The 24,996-nt window shown below is 32.5% G+C and overlaps 2 protein-coding genes and 1 long non-coding RNA gene across 3 annotated transcripts in view; 1 reads left to right on the top strand and 2 right to left on the bottom strand.

The window, feature by feature from the left end:
• Positions 1 to 7,936: 7,936 nt before the first annotated feature.
• Positions 7,937 to 14,449, bottom strand: LOC108737970 (alpha-mannosidase F). The gene is given in 2 exon segments (XM_025981830.1): positions 7,937 to 8,295; positions 13,955 to 14,449. Coding segments are annotated over 2 exon segments (666 nt in total). The 5' UTR covers positions 14,262 to 14,449.
• Positions 8,638 to 10,006, top strand: LOC112906835. Its single transcript, XM_025981831.1, has 3 exons — positions 8,638 to 9,098; positions 9,168 to 9,351; positions 9,424 to 10,006. The coding sequence occupies exons 1-3, from the start codon at positions 9,056 to 9,058 to the stop codon at positions 9,548 to 9,550; spliced, it is 354 nt and encodes a 117-aa protein (XP_025837616.1). The 5' UTR covers positions 8,638 to 9,055; the 3' UTR covers positions 9,551 to 10,006.
• Positions 14,450 to 19,289: 4,840 nt separating the features above from the next.
• The window catches only part of LOC108737973, a 17,139-nt gene continuing 11,432 nt past the window's right edge, over positions 19,290 to 24,996 (bottom strand). The window contains exon 2 of the long non-coding RNA XR_001937926.1: positions 19,290 to 19,319. This is a non-coding gene — a long non-coding RNA (uncharacterized LOC108737973). The remainder of the gene's footprint in view (positions 19,320 to 24,996) is intronic.

Raw genomic sequence — 24,996 nt, 5'->3', positions numbered from 1 at the left:
TTGGATAGTGAATTATTGAAATACTCCCCAGGACATCATCACGTTGTTGCAAGGTAATAAAAACTTTTCTCATTAGTTCATTGCCGCTTATCTCACTTACCTTTTTTTACATTTACGTTTTCGTACCATTTATTGTTTAAAAAGGAATTTGCTTTATTTGTTTAATTGTCGTCCGTTTTCGATTATGTTTTATCATTTTTGTCATTTGCAGGACAAAAGTTTTAACCTGGCAACCAGATTATAAATGGTAAATGTTCTGTTTTATCATACATTCCATGTGTAGCTTTTGAGTAGATTTCATATCATCTTTTCATTCTTTAAAATGTGTTACCATTTTATATCTTTTCTTCGTTATGAGACCTCTTTGCTTTTGATGTGCATGCTGCTAAATTCAATGCTTTTGTTGATAAATCCATGTTTTCTGTTTACATGCAGTATTATTAAACTCAGTGTCAATGGGCTTTTGCAAGAAAAAGAAAATAATTAATAGGCAAATCCATTGTATCGTTTTATTGTTTTTTCTTGATGTTTTTACTGGAAATATTTCTGCTGCATTTTGTGTTGAAATGATTTATTTTTAATAAAATAATGTACAGGATTGTTAACTGTGTTGCTTTTGGAATGAATATCAACATAATTATTAATACACCTCTTAAAGTTTTATAATTGAATAAAACATTGTAGTTACAAGGCACACAAGGAAATTTAAATGTCGTGATTTATTCTAGTTTTAAATAAATATTAAAAAGCGAAATAATAGGTACTGTTATGGTGTGTTAATTTTATTGTTTATCACGCTCTTTCATTTCCTTTACAANAGAACTTTTGCAGATATATATTGGTTAATTTTCCGATTACGATTTCAACTTCTTCAGATTCAGGAATGCGCTCTAAAATTTTTGTCAGACAATTTTTTCCAGGCGTTTCCAAGTTTTCTTATGATTTTTTTTTACGAAAATATATGTATCGATCAGGCTAAAATGTTGTTAAAATTAAAACGAACCGCGAGTCACAAACAGTAAATCGTTTCCTACATAGTTAAATCAGTTTTGTATTATACTTTCCCTTCTTTAATGTACATATAAAAAGTATATGATGTAAACAACGTTATCATAAAACATAATGGCAGTTTTTAATAATTTTTTTTTAAGTGTTTCAATTGTGTAAATGGTCATTTCACAAAAAAAAACCAAAGAACAATGTTGGTTACCTTTTCACATTTTTGTAAAGATTGACACAACAAAACTCTTGTCCTTGAATCCTGGAAATTGGCACGATGGAACGTCTCAAACACAAGCAAAAGAAGAAATGTCAAATTACTATTTGACAAACTTTATTTAGAAGTGCCTTTTATATAGCATTCAATAAACGCAGTTCTTCGAAATTTCCACAAAATTCTTGAAGCCTTTTTTAACAAGTACCTACAGAACTCACAGGATAGCACTTTAAAATGTGTTTTTATTGATTTTTTTACCGGCAAAACAACGTAAAATACGTATCTTCCAAACGAAAATTAAAAGGTTTGACGGTAAAGCAAAAATTTTCCTTAATATGAATTTTTTCTTTTGATGGGAACGTCCTTGAATATATCCGTGAGCACTTAACATCGAAATGTGTATAATTTAAAACTTTCTATGCGAACTTATAAAAGTTTTGCAGTTGTTGTTTGGTATTACAATTGGTATTACATTCATTGCATACCTAAATAATTTTGGCTAATGGTTTAATCGTTAATGTCATTAACATAACTGAAGCTACAAGCCGAAAATATAAATTTATAAAATTAGATCCTCAACCTACATGATGTTAATTTGGAAGAAAATCGCCTCTACTGCCAGGAAACTAAAGTAAACAAACATCTACAAACTTATTTTAATAGAATTCAGCTTACAATGCGTTTAGTTTTGGTTTATAAAAACTTATTTACGTTTAGGCATCTAATTTGTAATGTAAAAGCAGAAGATATTTAAAATAATCAATCGTTGTGTGATATAATTTTAGACAGAAGACAAAATTCAAATATCAAACGATTGTTTTCGGCTGTTGTTTCTCCATTAGAATAATAAATGTGTGTTTGGATATGTTGCAATTTTATCAATTACCTCATTTCCTCTAACATGTTATTCAAACTCTAATCAATTAGTTAGCTATTTTGTGGGTAGATTATGAATAAATGATAAATAGAGATGGACAGAGCATGAGTATTCTTCAATTTATATTTTTTCAATATAAGACCTATTAAAAATTTATTAAAAATGAATGTTTTATTGCAATATCCAAACGACAATTTAGTAAGGTACGGCGAAATGTGTCAACATCTTTAGCATTAAACATGGACCATATCTGACTTTTGTTCAAATTCCTAATAAATCCCATATCGGTATAATGCGAAAGTAGCAAAAGTTGAAGTTCGAATCTTACGAAAGGACATTCGGTTTAATTACCCTGACCTCTACGTAATCGAATCATATAAAAAAATAGAAGCGGTTACTGACTTTTTGAATGCTTCCGTAATGATAAATTTCAGGAAAATGGAAGAAAGGCGTTAAAATTGTTGCTGACCTTCGTCGAAACGAACCCCAAATTCCGCGTCAATGAAAAGTTCAGAGACATTTTAACCCGAGGGGCGAGGGCCAGCTAATACATTCAATTCACGACCAACGAAAAATCATTTTAGAAATCGTTCTGTAAGATGTTTGACCAACTTATTTCACCCTTAAAAAACATTCTAAATTGATTCAGCTCATTTTTTTTTTAATTAACGATTTACAATTTTTGCGTATTTTGTGTAATTGATATTATTATTGTCACCCTTCCATTTTGCGTAAGATCAACTATCTATTTCAGCCGAATATGATTTGCTGGGCTTCAGCTTTAATGCTTCATGCTTAAAATTGCGCCTTCAGGACTTAGAAGCACTGTAATGCAAGCCCATTCATAAATAAGTAATTGCTAGGATTTGGTAAAGAAGTTACTTTATAAAAGTGCTCTGCAATTTGTAATTCATAGGGATTCAAGCTCTCTGAATGTGCTTGAAGCACTTTCAAAGTGTTTGGGGATTTGAAAGTCGAAGTCCTTGGACTTTAAAATGTAACTGGGGCTAAAGTATCTACTTTAAGTAAGGGCTTTCTGTATCGTTCAAAGTGTTTCAATTCCAAAAAAAGGAAAGCATGGTAATCAGAAATATGATTGATTTATTTGAAATGCTTGCATTTAAAATGCAAATACAAAATAAAAAATACCTATTTTTATCTTATATTTAANTATGTGTATAACTTAATGTAGGCGATGGTGCTTTTGAATAATTCTTATTAAAATCTTTATTCTTTTTATGTAATTATTGGCCGTTTACTTTATTCACAATATAAACAAGACTATTGGGATCCCTGTACAGAATGACCTATACGTGGATAAGTACCACACTGTAGTAAATTGAACTACACGTCAAACTGATTATTATACACTTAATTTGAGTTTCATAGGATGATGAGAACATGGCCAAAATAAGGTCTAAAGTTCAATGAGAACATTTTTAACGAAACGGTAATAAGTTACAATATTAAAACCACTGATGATGGTTTTAGATGATCATCATGGTACCTTTAATGAGTATCAAACAATCATTATCGTCATTCGTGCACTTTCTCCCTCTGTACAGGCTAATTTCTGTAGTCTTTTTTTATTACATTGCTAGAATCTAACAGTAGATCATAAGAGCTGTTTTTGTGCGTGCTGTTTATAAATATTTTTGAAATCATGAATTACAAGTCCGGAATAGGTATCCTTTACTATCATTATAGTGCTACTGGATTTATTTTAACCATTAATGTCTATATTTTGGACCAGAACATATACGTTTAAAATCTAGTCAATTCAGAATTGGCCTATAATTTCTTAATCTTTTTTTTATTGTATACTTACGTTTTTCTGAAAAAAAATTACAATCACCAAATTTTTATCTTATCTTTGTTGTTGTCATGTGTTATTGTTAATGGCGTTTGAAAAAAAAAACGCGTTATAATTATCTAATAAAAAAATTTACAATTGTTAAATTGATCGTTTTGTATCAATTTTAAATAATATTTTGTAATTTTTGCTGATTAATAAATTTAAACTTCGGGTGTTATTATGTGTTTTATTCATCAAACAGTTCCATTATGAATTTAATTTATAAGCAAAATATGATTTTTCATAAAATCGTGCTTTTAGTATGTAGTAAATAACACGTCTGCTGCTGTCAGTAAATTACTATACAATTCCTAATCAGCATAAAGTGACTTGTCAGTTATTTGTTTCTTTATTACCACTGTACGCACTTTACCAAAATCAACCATTGTGCAGGTCCAAAAGTGCAAAGAGTAAATCTTACATAACTATGTAAAATTACTATATTGTGATAATCCTTAAGTGTTAGACAATTCACAAACATCTCTATGTCTCCAAAAGACTAAATGATATTACTTCAAATGTATTCTTATTTCTGTTTCTCCAACTTGAAATATTTCAAATTCTCATAATTCACCTTTACTTCCTCCTTACGGATTAATTTTCAAAAAAACCTGGAAGAGGTTTAATTCTACAAGAGAGTTAAGATACACCGTTTTAAGTTTGTGGACTTTACAGTTTTGATTATTTATTAAAGAACATGACAGTGAGTGGTATTTGGTTAATGCAAATCTAGATAATAGTAAACTTCCTTGAAAAAGCTTAAACACTCACCCGGTTTGCTCTCAGCCATTTCTATGAATAAGGTTTAAGTAATTAATGAAGTAGAAATAACAGAATCAAAAATATGCCCATTAAACGAAGTTACAAGTTATTTTTACAAACTTTTATTAAGTCGTAAAAAATGAATTAAAAGAATAACATACATGGACTGTATAATTGACTAGCTAAAATTTCACTCATTCTTTTTTGGATTACTACACAGAAACAGTAATCGACAAAGAGACTCAGTTGGAAATAAATTACATTATCATAATATGTAAAGTCACATGAAGGTCACATTAAATGTCTGCAATTCCATTGGTTCGACTTTTATATCATGTAATTGGTGTGTAATTGAGTCACTTTCTAGATGAGTTCCTGTTAGACTCGTTTTCTGTAACGATTTGATACTTAATTGGACGAATTCACTGTTTTTCTCGATATCCGATGAGTTACACGAATATCTACTATTAACACCACATTCATAACTCTGCCGATGTAAAATTAGAAACGCACTAGAGGAAGGAAACTGTGGGAACACGAGATCTGGTTGTGATCTTAATGTTAACAAGTGTAGATCACATGGGAATTGTTTGTTAATTAATTTGATCGACGTTTCGGTTACTTTTTTGGAACCATTTTCAATTGTGAAAATATTTAAGGGGTAATTTAAGGCATTCGACAATTGGTTCGCAAATAAGGACGGTCTCGAATACTGTGTTTCTTTATTAACTGAGTTAACCTTTTCAAATTCTGGATTTCCATTTTGCCCATTGTCTACTTTGTTATCACTTGGGCCATCTTCATTTTCAAATCGCTTTGCATTTGTGCTTCTAACATATTCTTGATCTATATCTTCAAGCAATAGAAAGTATTTACTGAGAGTTTTCCGATTATCAACCACTCCTTCACCCATCCCCCTCGAATCATCATAAAGCGTTCTGCGATCGAGCATCACCTCTAAATAACCAGGTTGCCAACTTGCTGCTCCTTGGGCGTGATTAGTAAGTAAAGTCAATCTTACACGCTCATCTTGGATGTAGGCCATTGACGTAATGGGAAAATAATTTCCTTCAATTCCAATGCGTTCCACTTTAATTCGTTTCTGCATTTGAAAGCCGTTTAAATCGGAATAAAATTCAGGCGGATCTCCATTTTGTATACCAGATATTACTCTCATAAATAATTCCGTTTCTCTATTCCTCGGGGGTGTTTCAAAGTCTACTATATTCTCGATTGAAATTGCATCAGAAAGGCTTGAACTTTCAATGTGATAGATTCGTATTGTATGAATTAAAAAGGGCCCATAAATTACAGACAATTCACTTGATACAGGACCTGAAGTTATAATAATACTCTGCTGGTTTTTGTACTGTAGTAGAACATCTTTTTCATAATCAGGCTCACTTGGATCGGGCATAAATAGGTATGCACCAGAATGAAACTGTGCACTTTTGTATGCAGCAAACTGAATGCCACATTGTAGAATTTTTAGAGTTCGTTTGTTTGTTACTGTTTTCATAAAACCAGTGTAGCCATTAAAAAGAATTTTGAATTTGTGATTTTCCAGCTGAATGTCACCTGTTTGAGTATTTTTTATTTCAAAAATTGATTTAAAATATTCCGGACTGGAACTTTTCGCCTTAATTTCTTGTTCCAAGTTCTCATTTACACTTACTTTTAATTCTTGGTGACATTTATTGCAATAGATAACGGCCAATTTTTCTGAAGTATCTTCTGGTGTATGGGTCACATTATACAAATTGATACTCAAGGGTGGAAGAGTGGCAATAAATACAATCTCATATTCTGTATCCGAAATAATCATTTTAACGTTATTTTCGGAACTGTTCCAAACAGGGTTAATTTGATAAACTATTTCTTTGTTATCTTGATCATAAACTTTTACATGTGGACTTGTCACCCGCATCTGAACGAGATAGTCTTGGGTATGAGCTAACGAATTATACAAAACGATCTGTTTTGAATTGGCAGTCGCTACGTTAATAGGAATCTTTTTAGGTAGTTTCTCAAATGCGTCCCATTCGATATCCATTTGAACCAATTTTTGATTAGGATCGGTTTTTTGCTTTTCACCGAAAATAAGGGTCTGAATGGCATTTTGCTGAATATTCATTGTATATCGTATGCCTTCAAATAATTTCAATCCATAATCCCACATGACTATTGCTTTACTTGTTCCTGTAATAGCGTCATGATGCTGAAAGAGAGCTAAATTTCTTCGTGCTAAAACTAATCGCTCAAAATCTTGTTCCAGCAATTTTAAGTAAGAGGTGAGATTATTTTTCCTTGCATGGTTGAAAGCGATTGTATAAACTATCTCCGTCGCTCTTAGATACCCTTCTAATTCCCTATTGAGTATTTTCAAGTAAGGTCTAGTTGTAAAGTAACCTGACCAGTAAGCTGCACGACCTTCAGAAAAAATATCCGAGTAAACGAAGAAGTCACCTCTTAACGACGGGTATTGATCATATCTTTTCATAATTTCGTCAAAGTAGTCTTTTGGAGTTCCAAATACTATTTCAGCTTTGTACAAACGTTTATTACTATTTATATAATCCATCAACTGCTTGTAATTCGTATACTGCTGATCCCATTCCTGAAACACGTTATATCGAAAATCATCTCCAATGGGCATCAAAACGACATTGTGAGGAAATAACGATCCGGTTTTTGCGTACTGTTCTAACAATATTTCACTTTTCTCCTTTACATTTTCGTTAGTTATAAACTGGGCCTTAATTGTGTATTCTGTGTACTCGGATGGTACTTTACGAAAGTCGAAATTTACGCAAATGTAGGGATGAGGTCCACAACTGTGCTTGATAGAATAAATATCGAAAGGTTGATTATGGGTTAATAAACCGTCGTTAATACTACTAGGCGACCAACTAGGGATCCATTTAAAGTCTCCATATTGTTTCAGAGCAAGCCACTGTTTCCAAGCATAGTGTATTCGTTGAATTACTGTTCCTTTTAACTTTGATTTGGCAAGAATATACGGCTGAGTGCTACCGTGACCAAAAGGGTCAATTGACCAGCCTGTTTCAGGCTTTACATCTAAATTTCTAAGCAACCACTGATGACCTAAAAAACGAACAGTTTAGAATTGCATAATGGAAGCAATTTATAGGTGACTCATGTTTAAACTTGGCATTTATTAAAATCTGTAAAGAAATAAAAGTTGTAGATATGATAGTACGAAATACTAACCTTCTACAAGTTGATTTACCATTGCAAAAACGTGCGCATTAGCCTCGTCAGTCATGACCCATCCTCCTGTTGTTATCTCTAATCGACCAGATTTAACTAGGGACTTGAGCAACTTTTGCTTAATAGGATGTGCTGCTTCCCACCAAGCATCAAGAAATGCAACTTCTGACCAAATAAATGTTAAATTTTTGTGTTGGTGTAACTTTTGTACCATTAAATTAAGAATTTGTCGAGACTGAAGATTAAAATATTGTTCAAATGTTTTCAACCATCCTGGATCGTTGTGGGAATGAGGTACCAATATCACCTAGAGAATAAGAGATAAACAAAAATGGCAATTTAGGTTTTTTAAAACTTTAACAGCTCGTAATAATGCATTTATTAGTTTTTGACGTGACAACGTCTTATAATTCGATGGAACCGGCTGCACGCACGAAAAAATATGACTCATGCGGCGTTACCTCGCTCTGAGGCGTTCCATTTAAGGCTTGAAGTGCAAGCGAGAGCGCGGAACGAGCGACAAAGAGGCACAATCGGCCTCCGCGTTCNTCACTATCTCTATACCTATACCTACATACCATTTCATATAAAAATGATGATAATATATATGTACATTTTTAAGTACCTATGTACCTTATTAATAGAAAAGTGTTCTTACCTTAATTATTATATTGCTGGTGCATAGTCGACATTACAAAACATTAATTTAGTTTAGCGTTATAACAGAATAGTTCAATTACTAACTCTGAACCGTTTTTTAAGTGGTTAATTAGTACCAGTTCTAACCAGAACAAATGTAACTCGTAGTAAATGTTCTCAAGATTTATTTACACGTATTTCTGGTATTTCTTAACGTTTAGTTGAAGAAACTAAACCGAAAAAAATAAATTCAAAACGATTGTCCGACCTTCAATAAAGCACTTACATAAATATTTGTTAATTAAGTCGAAAAATAGTAAAACCCTTCATAGATTTTAAAGTATATCCAACTTAAGTCAGTATTTTTTACAGTACGTCGTCAATTAGTGAAACAGCCATTCAAGAAAAGAAAATCGTTCCTATAATCAAGAAAAGACTTTATCAACAAGCATCATTTGGAAGTGATGCAGAAAGAATGCATTGTGGAAGCAGTTCAGAAAGTATAGGACCATTTCCAGGTATTAGTTTTTCTTTAAAGATTTTGATAATTTTAATAATTATAAGTGACGATATTTGATTTTGCTTAGGGCGTACAAAAGTGAGTCCCGCTCCCGCAGTAATTCCAGAGGTTAACGGGGAACGCGAAATAAAAATAATTAAACCATCAAAAGATTACAAATTCAGGGGAGAACGGGTCGTACTTGTTACGAAAAATCATTCTCCGTTTTTAGTATGTTCCTTTATTCCATATTCGAAAAGCTATAAGTCAAGGTAAATATGCAGAAAAACGAAATATTTTTCGTATTGTCGAATTTATTTTTAGTTGTTATTTAATTATTGCAGGGCCGATGCAAGAAAGGAGGCCCATCGCAAACGTCACATATCTGGTTCGCGCCCCTTATCCGTAGGCGATGGTTTAGACCCCTTTGAAATGTTAGGCATCGAAAGAGCTCCAGATGATCAGGTATGAATACAAAATCATAATCAAGTTATATTAATAAAGTCCATGATAATATTTATTGTCATTAAGTTTTGTTGCCATATAAGGAAACGAATAACAGTAAACATAATGTGTAAAAGGAATAATTAACGAGTATACAATAGGTGTTATTTTATTTCACTTATTTAACAGTGGTGTGATAGGCTATTAAAAGGATGAAGTAATTACTACTGCGAAATACAGTAAACACTGGATAATGTGAACCGAGGAAAACAATAGTTTACGTTAACGAATGTTATATTTAATGTGTAATAAACTTTTATAATTAACAAAATAAACATGCATAAAAACGTAATTATAAACGTAGCTGAGGAATGAAACTTATATAATCCTAATTCGTTTCTATTAGCAAAGTTTTCTTCATAGTATACGGGGCCGAACATAATTAATAATAAGCTGCTCACATTATGCGAATTTTTGTTACGTGATGTTCACACTCTTGNCTAAACATACGAAGGGGGGGGGGGTACTTAAATTCAAACGGAGATTTTTTTGTCAATAAAAATTAATAACTGAGGTTTGTACATCTTTAAACAAAATATGGGATGTAGTTAATGTTTTATTTGTCCTGTAATAAACTTTTTTACTACCACCACATATTTTATGTTTAGTGTAGACACACTTACTGCAAAACTTATGACGAACAAGTCTACATCAGATTATGTTTTTAATTAATAAAGCGATCAGTTTTATTTATGATGAACTATTACGGTCGAAAATATTTCAAAATGAATAAATGGTTAGACACATATACTACTCCTGTGCGTTTGAAATTTTCGACAATTAAATACGAAATATTAAATGGTCATAAACATTAACAGTATCGTAACTAATGTTAAGTAGTCGTATAATTTGGTTTACAGTCGATTTTAATTGGCTAAACGTAAGCTGGACTAGAAGGGTGAGTATTACTTCGGGTCTGTTGCTTCTCATAAGATTAACTGCTTGACGTCAATCAAAATGTTATATGCATGGCATGCATGCAGATTACTCTTATGTAAATTCAACGAATTTATGAAATAACTGCAGAAAGTTTTATGTCTTCCTTTCTAGTATAATATATCCACATTAGCGTCAGTGTGTACTATTTTAGCAATACCCTTAATGCAAATAGCGCAGTTTGTAGTGGAAACAAACAACCACTTGTATAGGTAGGTAAATGTATATTTACAATCCAAGAAATAAAAGCAGTACGCATGGAGTACTTTGAGGATTCGGAAAATAACAACCACCACAGCCTTATATTTATTAAAGAAAATATCAATAAATATAGGTATTGTCCAAAGGTGCTAGCAAGAGCACAGAATACAAAAAATAAGCTCGCGTTCGTTCAAAGCAAACAATAATAATTGAACAAACTTATTTGAAAAGGTCTAAGTGAGCGAACAATTGAAACGAGTGACGTTAAATGCAGTAAAATTTTATAAGTGTAGTAGTACTGTAGGACGAACAAAAGCCTTAGCTCGCTTAGGCTAAATTCACTTTTACAGTCTAATACTAAACAAAATACAGTCGACTCTCGTTAATTCGAAACTCGAGGGACTCTTAAAATATTACGAATTGTGTTTGAAATATCAAATGGTTCGAAATTTTTGAGAGAAAATTAATATTTTCATTTCTCTCTTTTCTCTTTTTGAAATTTGTAAGCCACCCTTCACTTGCCGCGAAGTTTTGGTCTTTAGAGAAGACGCGAACTCTTTTACTTTTTCCTTTAACAAGTTTCCACTAATAGACACTTTTTGTCCTATACGCTGTCTTAATCAAATGACCAGGCTTTCTTCCAGACGAAGAAATTCACCTGTAGTAGTTCTTTTCCGTACTCCAGCAGTTTGAACAACATAAATTTTCTCCTAATCCTAACAAAAACAAAGGCTCCATGATACGATGATACAAGTTTGAACTTGCCTCAAAATGTACTTACAATCTTTCTGTCTCTTTCTCTCTGCAACTTTGAATTGACGAGTGTTTAACGCCGATGAGTTCGAATTAACGCGTCGTTTTGTTACGTAGCAATGATTTTTTCGTTCGAATTACCAAGTGCATAAAAATGTATTGATTTAGTTCGAAATATAAAGAGATTCTGTAGCGAACTCGTGATAACTTTGAATTATAGAAAGGTTCGAATTATCGCAGGTTTGAATTAACGAGAGTCGACTGTAATGAAGTATAGAACCTCCCATTGAAATACTACACAGACACACCCCTCTATTCTTTTATGAAATTCTGGTGAATTTTCCTATTTTCATCAAATTTTCTCTGCCACGTCACTTTTACAAATCCTGTCATGTACCGAAATTGTGCACTTCTCATAAAAATACATTTTAATTGTTTATTTAATATCCCTAAAATTATCTCCTCTTAGCCTTAAAGGATTTATTAAATACACGCCTCGTTATTTATCGAAATATCTCTTTCAATTATTTTTATATTTTATCCACCTCTTTAATGAAACATTTAACAATATCACTCCACAATTATTATTGTTTCGATCGAAGGGTCATCTTCAATGAAAGATTTAGATTAATTGATTTACACTTGTTTTAAGTCTCCTTTATATTATACATTTCACTGTCAGTAGTTAAATATGAAACAACCTTTAAATAAGAATATAGAAAAGTAAAGTTGTGTTTAATGATCCAATTTATGAATTTTATGCACTCTAAAAAAGCACATTAAATGTCGAAACAATTGTCTGGTAGTAACAATAGAAACTTTTTATAACACTACGATTTTATTTTTTTAATTATTGACGTTGTTGCATTTAAGTTTAAAAACTTTTCATAATCAGGAACTCTGGTTTGAAATTTATCAAATGTGAAACAAAAAATCGAAATTCAGTAAAAGCTTTAACTAACCAAATAGTAGAAAAATTACCAAAATTTTAAATAAAATCCTTACTAAAACCATACTATTCTATTTAATTCTGATACTGGGTTTAAGTAGGAGTAAGGACCTTCTTAAACATTCATTACGCTTACTGTCTTTCAGGGCTTCTTTTTAATATTAAATGGCTTGATGTACTTATTTGCTCAATCAAGTAGAAAAATCTTATTAAGTTAAATAAACATGTGCCAATTAATTTTCAAACAGTACATACTTGAACAAATAAAAATTCGTAGAGTTATTTTTCAAAATAGTTTAGCACTTGATCACTGACATATGCATATGTTAGACAATGGTTACAAATGCGTCGACCTATGCATTGTTGAAAACAGCAAGTACATTCAAGTGTCTTCTTCCGGTTTAACAGCAACCTTACAGTTAGTAGTTCACTTAAGACCCGCTTTATTGATTTTAATTTAATTTTCTCGAGCTTACATAATTTGCAAGTAAACAGGAACTTTTCCCTAACTTCTCCTGATTAGTTGAATTCTAACTGAAGAACGAGCGAGTAAATTTAATAAAGAAAATTACTTGCGTCATGCTACAATTTAAATTAATAATTTCGGATGGAAACGTATGTACATGTCAAGAGATTATACACATATTCGAAAGACAATATAACTCTGAAACTAATTTCATTTTCACGTCTTAAAATTATTATTCAAATTCCTTTTTGTATTATAAAAGACACTAAACAGGTAACTAAGCAACTTGAGTGAACTTAATTAACCTTTAAAAACTATAAAAATATCGTATATATCGAATAGTTTGGTGAAGCAGGACAATCCCCTCCAGGAGAGTCCTAAAACGGCCTGAGGTAGAGGGGTTTTAGTCGGTAGGTCCGAGGACTTCTTCCTCGGGAATCCGACACTACCCAGTCGTACGGACGGCTGGGTGTCTTCTGAAGATTTCCCCTCTTCCACGAAAACATAAAAAAAACCTCTAGGAGACCAGAAATATCCTTACATGACATTCAACAAAGTTGAACTGTACAAGCTCTCAACATTCTAGCAACCTAAACCGAGACAGTCTTGTTCTGGACCTCTGACCACAGTGACCCAAAAGGAGACAAGTCTAAAAAGTCCAGAATTACGCAAGGGCTAGGAAATACAATCAATATATAGATCTATAATCTGCAAATTTAGAAGAACAATTTTCAGCCTTGGCAGGAAGAAAGTCAAGGCTGTCACACTGTAGAAGCGGAAGACATCACTGCCAACGATGCTCAAATGTTACTCTCCTTATGGGAAACTTCCTTTGAAGAATAACCGAAACCTATAACTAAAAGCGATAAGCTAAGGCAGTGGTTTCCAACCTGTGGGGCGCGAGACTGTTGCANAAATAATCTCATTCGTTATAAATCGCAGTGCTACCAAACAATGAGAAAACATTTACACACAAAAAAAAAATTAAAAACCTTTCTCCATTTGTTTAACAGACTCCGGAAACATTAAAAAAAATTGTTGACGCTACTGTTTGAATTGAAAACACTTACCTGAAAGTCAAAATTATTAAAAACATCTACAGTGTTAATGTCAGCATCCGAATTTAATAAGGCAGTACACGTGCCTTTGTTTGAAGGATCATTTAATTCATTGTCTACTTTATCGTTGCTGCTGACAGCACTCTGATGAAATAGTTGTACCCCAATTTGGGGCTCTTCTTCTGGCATCACTTCATTCCTTTGACTTACATCGTCGGTAACGTGATTGGCATAGTAAAGGCAAACAATGATGGTAAAAACCACCGCGGAAGCCACAAATGTCTTTGGTGTAAACCTCAAGGTTTTCTTATACATTTTGGTAATTTAATAGTTTTTCTTTCATCTGAGGCTCGAGAGGCTTTTTTTGTTTACAAAATAATTCCTTTCGCAAAATGTGTTTAGAAAGGTGGTAATGTCGGTTCCAAAGAGACAGCTCCAATAATTTATTTTTCTTTTACGGCGTGTCCAATTCATGTCTGAAACAAAAACAAAACTTTCTAAACGGGTAATTACTTCAGTTATTGATGAATAATTTATCCAAAAAGGAAATAATCTAATGCGATTACTTTATTGACCTTAGATACAAACAAGTCATTACACAATTTTTTATTCAGTTATCGTCCAATACAGTTACCATACACAGGGTGTCCTCTAAAAAGTGGATAACTTCTAAACTACCTCCAGAAAACCGAATTTTATGTTTCTAGTTATGGATTTTGTTAAATCAGACACTACGGCCACAAAAATAGCATTTTTAAATAAAATTTGAAATGCTCTAGTTTTAGGGAAGTGCGCAGATTAGCTAAGAATACGAAACAGTGGAGATGCTTGTCCGACCAGTCTTAGGACTGATGACCCTATGATGAAGATGATGATAATATTTTTAGTTGTTGTGCTTATGTTATTATTCGTGCTTCAGAATTTATAATAAGTGGCTAATGAGGGTGCTGTTTTTCAGTTGTTTGATGTTTTCTTTCTTCGCTTTTCAACTACAGCCTGCAATTAGTTTTTTCTTAATTGACGATTCTTAATTCAGGTTGTATTCAGCAATAAAAAAAAATGATACTCTGTACAAATTATACGTGTAAGCAACATCCATCAGCTCTCATTAGTGGCCAAAACAATATCTGTTTGCTTGTTCTTTTATTTCGGATCCTTCGAAGAATGTTTTAAATACAACTCGCCATACGTACGTAAGCAATTTTCCGAAGAATTTTCGGACCAAGTATAAAAAGATTTTACCCTCATACCAAAACTTCATATATCGTACCAACAACGTCTAATTTGCTTCTGCGAGCTACGACAACATAATGATTACAATGGAACGACGATGAACATTCATGGAGTAGGTAGATGCCCCGTTCTGTTTCTTGCAATTCCTGTGTGTTGTCATCCAGTGCGGTATGGTCACTGCCTGACTGCCTACCATCATGGTAGTTTCGATCGTGTTCATTATTACGACGCTGTCGGCGATGCTTTGAATAATTGTCATACTGCAGACAATGGCCATTGTTGTTGTGTTGTTCGTATTTCGGCAGATCATCTGCTGGTTATTATCAACTCCAAAACTTTTTTTCTCTCTTGCAAGACCATTACTTTTACGGATTCCTAAATCATGTCCAAGTAGCTGAGGATGCTAAAAATGCTCGATTCGTAATTTCGATACAGTCGATTTCATTTATTACGACCTTGGTTATACCGATCATTTTAAGAATCTAGCGACTTCGGATGTAACGACGAGTTTAGATATAGCGACGGCTTTTATGAATCATTTCTAACAAACCCCGATTAATCCCATCCAGATATAGCGACCGGAGTAGATAAGTAAAACTACTACATTCACATCACTGTTTAAAAAAAGGCGGAAATCGTTTGAAAATTGAAAAATGGTGACAACTATACATTCATGTCTGTATATCTTTAACTTCCGGATATAACGACTAAATTACAGTAACCCCTTCGTCGTCGTTATATCAGAAATCTAGTGCATTTCTGTACGAGTAAAGACACTGTTGACCACAGTATAGAACTTTACCAGATATATATTGGTTAATTTTCCGATTACGATTTCAACTTCTTCAGATTCAGGAATGCGCTCTAAAATTTTTGTCAGACAATTTTTTCCAGGCGTTTCCAAGTTTTCTTATGATTTTTTTTTACGAAAATATATGTATCGATCAGGCTAAAATGTTGTTAAAATTAAAACGAACCGCGAGTCACAAACAGTAAATCGTTTCCTACATAGTTAAATCAGTTTTGTATTATACTTTCCCTTCTTTAATGTACATATAAAAAGTATATGATGTAAACAACGTTATCATAAAACATAATGGCAGTTTTTAATAATTTTTTTTTAAAGGGGGCGCAAGTACAAAAAGGTTGGAAACCACTGAGCTAAGGTATCATGCATGATTTCTGAGGCCCGTTTAAGCCCAAAACCCAAATGACAATAATAATAATAACATACCGATTTTACATATTTATGCATAAAAAAGTCTGTTAAAAATTATGTAATTCCATAATTGTATGCTTGCATGTTTGAAATAACCAATCAACCAAATATAACCGTTCAGCATCAGCAAATATCCAACCCAAATTAAAATTTTGAATAAACAAGCATATTTATACCTACATACATCTAGCGCGTCTACTGTCATGCATGCTAGCGATAATCATTCATAAACAAACAATTTTAATCGAAAATTTCATAATTGCATAAATAAAGATCCGTATTTGCTAATAACGACAAAATTATTTTGGTAGACAAACAAATTCCATTAAAATCTACTAAAATCAATTGTATTTTTCTAGCACAAACATGAATCATTTATCGTTTTTCTCTAAAAATTTAACTACCTCTGTCACTTTACACATAATTTTCTAATAATCGCAATCATTTGTTTAATTCAGGGTATATTACCAGGTTCAACTTGGCTTGGAAAAGATTTAGAACCTCAGCAATGAAATTGGACTTGCATTGAACTATAATTTATTACAATAACAACTCTGATTTTACACCAATATATAACTTTTACAACCATCTTGTTGGCTTTATGGACTTTCGACCGAAAGCTCACCACCTTATTTATTTCTTTCTTCAGCTTTCGCTCTCGTATTTATTGAAGCGTCTCAAGTCCTTTTTTGGCGATCGAAATTCTATAATATAGTAATATAGACCACTATGCATGCAACTAAATTTATTGTATAATATACATATTACGAACGACCTCCTTTCGAATATATCTATTTTTGTTAACGAGAACACTTGAAGGAATGTCCTTTCGCGACAGTACGTTGACCTAGATAATTCAGTGGATGAAAAATTTGGTAAAAATATCAAATTTATACCGTAACACCGTGACTCTATGCAAAAACGATTTAAAAACGTTTACCATGGCCTAGATAATAAAATGGCATCTATATTTCAAACCAAGTGCTGTGAATGCGGAAATTGATCAAAAACTTATACCCGAAGAATATAAGAACAAAGTCTTTCACGGCCGGAATGCATAATAGAATGAAGATTCGGGCTATAGGGCCGTTGTTCGACAGAAAGCCTTTGTTCTTATATTCTTCGGGTATAAGTTTTTGATCAATTTCCGTATTCACAGCACTTGGTTTGAAATATAGATGCCATTTTATTATCTAGGCCACGGCCCTATAGTCCGAATCTTCATTCTACTATTATACCCGAAACTTCCAAATATCGTTCTTGTTATTGAAAAATAATAAAAATTCATGCCTTGTCTTGCTCTTGTATACTAGATCTTAATCTGTTCAAATCTTGTCATAAGAAATCTTGAACTTGACGTTGAATATCTAAAGTATAAAAATTCAGATGGAAATAATATTAAAATATGAAAAAAATGCTCCAATAAAATTAATAGCGGGTATCTGNAAGAAGTGGCCGATTTTAGGTATCTAGGAAGTCAGATAAGTCAGGACGGAAGGAGTAGTGGGGATATAAAGCGGAGGATAGCACAGGGTCGGGTCGCTTTCATTAAAAAGAAATCATTTCTATGCTCGCGAACGGTTAATTTAGAAATTCGAAAAAGATTGTTAAAGGTGTATGTTTGGAACACGGCGCTGTACGGGTGCGAAACATGGACAGTGAGCGCGGCAGAGAAGGAAAGGTTAGTAACATTCGAAATATAGTGAATGATGAGGATACCGTGGATAGAGAAGGTTAGAAATGAAGATTAGAAAGAATAGGAGAACAGAGGACTCTATGAAAATAAGTCAATAAAAAAATAGGCGAGATAGGTTAGTAAGATACCTTCTCAGGCACGAAGGTCTATTCAGAGACATATTAGAGGCAGAAATGGAAGTTAGGAGGGGTAGAAGTAAACCTAGATTAGATTACTGTTCGCAAATAGCTAAGGATGTGGATTCTTCTGGTTTTAGGAAAATGCGAAGATTAGCTCAAGATATGGGTAGAGTGGAGGTGCGTGTTCAACCAACGTTAGGACTGACGACCTTGTCCAATTTCTGTTTAGTTAATAATTAACAAATTATTTCGATTTGTCTACTTCTCTTTTCTGCAGTAATAACAATAGAATTATTAACAAAAGCTAATTATCCCTTGTTAACCGTTGTTAATTACTTCATTCACTATCAGAACGAAAAACATAAACTGTATAAATTCTGGACAAAATTGTATTGTATCCGTAGAATATTTTTTGGATCCACCTATATCGACACTAAGAAGGTGTCAGCGTCAAGGTTCTTTAAAATCGACTTCTTTACAAACGATTAATTTTTATAAAATAATCTCATTCGCAGTGCTACCAAACAATGAGAAAACATTTACACACAAAAAAAAATTAAAAACCTTTCTCCATTTGTTTAACAGACTCCGGAAACATTAAAAAAAATTGTTGACGCTACTGTTTGAATTGAAAACACTTACCTGAAAGTCAAAATTATTAAAAACATCTACAGTGTTAATGTCAGCATCCGAATTTAATAAGGCAGTACACGTGCCTTTGTTTGAAGGATCATTTAATTCATTGTCTACTTTATCGTTGCTGCTGACAGCACTCTGATGAAATAGTTGTACCCCAATTTGGGGCTCTTCTTCTGGCATCACTTCATTCCTTTGACTTACATCGTCGGTAACGTGATTGGCATAGTAAAGGCAAACAATGATGGTAAAAACCACCGCGGAAGCCACAAATGTCTTTGGTGTAAACCTCAAGGTTTTCTTATACATTTTGGTAATTTAATAGTTTTTCTTTCATCTGAGGCTCGAGAGGCTTTTTTTGTTTACAAAATAATTCCTTTCGCAAAATGTGTTTAGAAAGGTGGTAATGTCGGTTCCAAAGAGACAGCTCCAATAATTTATTTTTCTTTTACGGCGTGTCCAATTCATGTCTGAAACAAAAACAAAACTTTCTAAACGGGTAATTACTTCAGTTATTGATGAATAATTTATCCAAAAAGGAAATAATCTAATGCGATTACTTTATTGACCTTAGATACAAACAAGTCATTACACAATTTTTTATTCAGTTATCGTCCAATACAGTTACCATACACAGGGTGTCCTCTAAAAAGTGGATAACTTCTAAACTACCTCCAGAAAACCGAATTTTATGTTTCTAGTTATGGATTTTGTTAAATCAGACACTACGGCCACAAAAATAGCATTTTTAAATAAAATTTGAAATGCTCTAGTTTTAGGGAAGTGCGCAGATTAGCTAAGAATACGAAACAGTGGAGATGCTTGTCCGACCAGTCTTAGGACTGATGACCCTATGATGAAGATGATGATAATATTTTTAGTTGTTGTGCTTATGTTATTATTCGTGCTTCAGAATTTATAATAAGTGGCTAATGAGGGTGCTGTTTTTCAGTTGTTTGATGTTTTCTTTCTTCGCTTTTCAACTACAGCCTGCAATTAGTTTTTTCTTAATTGACGATTCTTAATTCAGGTTGTATTCAGCAATAAAAAAAAATGATACTCTGTACAAATTATACGTGTAAGCAACATCCATCAGCTCTCATTAGTGGCCAAAACAATATCTGTTTGCTTGTTCTTTTATTTCGGATCCTTCGAAGAATGTTTTAAATACAACTCGCCATACGTACGTAAGCAATTTTCCGAAGAATTTTCGGACCAAGTATAAAAAGATTTTACCCTCATACCAAAACTTCATATATCGTACCAACAACGTCTAATTTGCTTCTGCGAGCTACGACAACATAATGATTACAATGGAACGACGATGAACATTCATGGAGTAGGTAGATGCCCCGTTCTGTTTCTTGCAATTCCTGTGTGTTGTCATCCAGTGCGGTATGGTCACTGCCTGACTGCCTACCATCATGGTAGTTTCGATCGTGTTCATTATTACGACGCTGTCGGCGATGCTTTGAATAATTGTCATACTGCAGACAATGGCCATTGTTGTTGTGTTGTTCGTATTTCGGCAGATCATCTGCTGGTTATTATCAACTCCAAAACTTTTTTTCTCTCTTGCAAGACCATTACTTTTACGGATTCCTAAATCATGTCCAAGTAGCTGAGGATGCTAAAAATGCTCGATTCGTAATTTCGATACAGTCGATTTCATTTATTACGACCTTGGTTATACCGATCATTTTAAGAATCTAGCGACTTCGGATGTAACGACGAGTTTAGATATAGCGACGGCTTTTATGAATCATTTCTAACAAACCCCGATTAATCCCATCCAGATATAGCGACCGGAGTAGATAAGTAAAACTACTACATTCACATCACTGTTTAAAAAAAGGCGGAAATCGTTTGAAAATTGAAAAATGGTGACAACTATACATTCATGTCTGTATATCTTTAACTTCCGGATATAACGACTAAATTACAGTAACCCCTTCGTCGTCGTTATATCAGAAATCTAGTGCATTTCTGTACGAGTAAAGACACTGTTGACCACAGTATAGAACTTTACCAGATATATATTGGTTAATTTTCCGATTACGATTTCAACTTCTTCAGATTCAGGAATGCGCTCTAAAATTTTTGTCAGACAATTTTTTCCAGGCGTTTCCAAGTTTTCTTATGATTTTTTTTTACGAAAATATATGTATCGATCAGGCTAAAATGTTGTTAAAATTAAAACGAACCGCGAGTCACAAACAGTAAATCGTTTCCTACATAGTTAAATCAGTTTTGTATTATACTTTCCCTTCTTTAATGTACATATAAAAAGTATATGATGTAAACAACGTTATCATAAAACATAATGGCAGTTTTTAATAATTTTTTTTTAAGTGTTTCAATTGTGTAAATGGTCATTTCACAAAAAAAAACCAAAGAACAATGTTGGTTACCTTTTCACAATTTTGTAAAGATTGACACAACAAAACTCTTGTCCTTGGATCCTGGAAATTGGCANATTTTAATTGCACAATTAGATATAACAAATATTTTATTTGCTCAGGCAATTTAAATATTGTCACGCTCAATTTGGTAACGGTGTCCTCACCATTTATGTTATATCGGTAATTGGTTAATTATTTATTTTAATTGCCTGATTTTAATGCAAATTTTGATTATTTTGGCGTGACTGGGGGTCAGGTACTTAGATGACAAGACAGGGAAGTTTTAAAACAATAACAACTTTATTATATATAAAATGCTAAAGGAAATTGAAATATGTTTTAAGGTCTAAAATGGTTTATTGAATTTCATTAAAATTTCACTGCGTGACAATATTTAAGATTCAAAACTATTTTTCCCCAGTAAGCACTAGGTCACAGTTCACTTTTAGTAGCTACCGCTTTTAGTATTCGATTTGTTACACGTGCATAGAAAAAGCAGAAAATTAATAAAACAAAAAATCGATTACAATTTTAATGAGAAGAGACAAAAACAAACATTCGGAACGGACCATTGAAAAATTTTATTAATTAATATAAAATAAAAATGTAAGTTGTATAAACCTATAAACTCTTTATTTCGTTAATTAAAATTATTGTTTGTAAGCAACACACAGGCATAACATCAAAACGTACGGCGAAGGTGACGTTTTAATGACCTTTTGTTTTCCAAGCAAACATTATACATGCATCAAAGTGTAAAACAAATGAATTTATTTCATTACAAATTACTCCAGAACAAGTAGATTAAATTAACAATGCTTTTAATCAGAAGGAAAAATCGGAAAGGAATGGTATGCTTGAATCCAGTATGCAGTTAAATTAGTTTCCCGGCGAAAGGTTTGCCACTGACCATCAAGATTTTAAGTAGAAACTAATTGGGCCCATGTTCGATCCAAATTAATGAACAAATGCAATACCAAATTGATTACTACACCCGGCTGGGGACGTAAATTCCCGTTATGGGTCTGTTTTAATTCTAACTCGTTCTTTTACCGAAGTAGAATAACCTTTTTTTTTGTAATTACTAATCAATATCGCGAACGGTTAATTTAGAAATTTGAAAAAGGTTGTTAAAGGTGTATGTTTGGAGCACGGCGTTGTACGGGTGCGAAACATGGACAGTGGGCGTGGCGGAAAAGAAAAGGTTAGAAGCGTTCGAAATGTCGTGTTATAGGCAGATGATGAGGATAAGATGGGTAGAAAAGGTTAGAAATGAAGAGGTATTGAAAAGAATAGGAGAACAGAGGACTCTATAGATGTCAATAAAAAATTGGCGAGATAGGTTGGCAGGACAGGCATGAAGGTCTAGTCAGAGACACATTAGAGGCAGAAACAAGAGTCAAGAGGAATAGAGGTAGACCTAGATTAGATTACTATTCGCAAATAGTTAAGGATGTGGGCTGTTCTAGTTTTAGGGAAATGCGAAGTTTAGCTCAGGATAGGAAAGAGTGGAGGTACATGTCCAACCAGTCTTAGGACTGACGACCTTATGATGAAGATGATTAATCAATATCGATTTTCAGATGTAGTCGCTGTAAATACATCTAAAACAATATTTTTTGCAAAACAAAATCAAAATTGGTCGAGATTGACTGTTTTTATATCCTGATGGTATTTGTATAGGGAAATTATTGTAACGGGTTTGAAAACAAATCAAAATGTTCCCTGTCGCAGCAGATTGCCAAAGGTGTCAGTACGAAGTATCTCAGGTCAATGTAAATCTTTTTAATATATGTTTATTGTTTATATATGCTTTTGCCTGTTTCTTTTTTTTTAAATAAATTGTACAGTATAGGACATCGAGTGATTAAAAGCTTAGACTTGTGAGATTGTATCTTTTTCTGTCTGTCGACATACATGTGAAAAATTAATCATAATTTCCAGATCCATAGCTCATGACAGTGAACGCATTATGGTCAATGTGACCCGAAATTTTAACAAATTCGGTCAACTTATTATTTTGTTTAAACGTATTAAGTGAATTTTAAGATTTTTCAAAAAGATTTAGAGTGGTAATTAATAATCAGTATGTAAATTATTGTCAACAGGAGTATATGATACAGAGTAAAGAGCGATGTACCTACATGAATTGCAATCTTCATACAGCGAAGAAATTTACAATAGAAAATTCTATAGGCAGACAAATCAATGGCAAACAGATTCAAAGGAAATGCAAATTTATAAAACAACTAGTCTTAACCTATCCAAATTTGGACGGTATCATTGACGATCATTTAGATCCCATCATATGCTTAGATTTAGAAACTCATGATTTATCAAGTACATTTTATAAAATTCAATAAACATTAAAAAAAGTAATAAAAACGTAATTGCAACCAGTAAACAAATAGGTATTGAGAACAATTCTTTATTAAACCTAAACATTGTATTCCCACCATTAAATAAGGATCACAAACAACTAAATACTTATTTAATAACGTTCTGGTATAATTTATAATGTGTATAATCCGTATTGTGCTGTTATGCGAGTGAAGCTTTTGAATTATATCTTTAAAGGTCAGGAAACGTGTTTTTAGAGCCCATTTTCGGCAATCCAAAGTAATAATTTTCAGGTTCCTTCTAATATTGTTATATATTTAAATAATATTGAAGTATAATTCATCGTTGTATGACACTATTTAATTTAAACACACAGTTGATCTAATCTAAACAATATTCGTCATACACACACTAACATAAGGGGATAATTTAAAAACAAAGGTACATTTCTTTCGTTAACATTCAAAGTATAATACGTTAAATAAAGTTATTAATATTTTTTATTGCCGGATAATTCAAGAAACTAGGTAGGTACTATTCTACTTCAATGAACACAAAAAAATGATTTAAAATTTGCCATTATAACGATCTACCTACTGGTCACCATTTATCCAAAATCTGAACAAAAGAGCTTTTGTGTATGAACTTTAAGGAGGACGTAAGAAAAAAGTAGCAGTTATTGTTATTTACCTATCGACTTAGACTTAATCAAAGTTTATTGTTGATTGCCAACTGTACATTTTAAAATACCAATTATTTCAGTTAATTTTCTATTGTTTATTGCAGAATAGTACTAATAACTATTCAATTTCATTCTGAATCAAAAGAATTAAATTTGAATGGTAGGATTATGAAAGAACTCGCGTATAAATAGTCTAAACCTCTAAACAAAAGGCATGAAATTCTGTCAAGCTTCATTGAATTAAATTTAATATATATTACAAGAAAAAAAATTGAATAATATGCCAAATAACATCGATTGCAAGGTAGGAAAATAGTAAAACATCCATCATATAAGAAAACCAATAATTTAAATCATAACTAGTCTCAGTTTCATACAATACAACTGTAAACATTACGTGCTTGTACGTCGAAAATATTTGCAAAGCAATAATTAGGGTAGATTATGAATAAATGATAAATAGAGATGGACAGAGCATGAGTATTCTTCAATTTATATTTTTTCAATATAAGACCTATTAAAAATTTATTAAAAATGAATGTTTTATTGCAATATCCAAACGACAATTTAGTAAGGTACGGCGAAATGTGTCAACATCTTTAGCATTAAACATGGACCATATCTGACTTTTGTTCAAATTCCTAATAAATCCCATATCGGTATAATGCGAAAGTAGCAAAAGTTGAAGTTCGAATCTTACGAAAGGACATTCGGTTTAATTAC

This window comes from Agrilus planipennis, unplaced genomic scaffold (genome assembly GCF_000699045.2).
Source record: "Agrilus planipennis isolate EAB-ADULT unplaced genomic scaffold, Apla_2.0 scaffold161, whole genome shotgun sequence".
Taxonomy (NCBI): domain Eukaryota; kingdom Metazoa; phylum Arthropoda; class Insecta; order Coleoptera; family Buprestidae; genus Agrilus; species Agrilus planipennis.
Note: the sequence above shows the minus strand (reverse complement) of the source record. Positions and strands in the feature narration are given on the sequence as shown.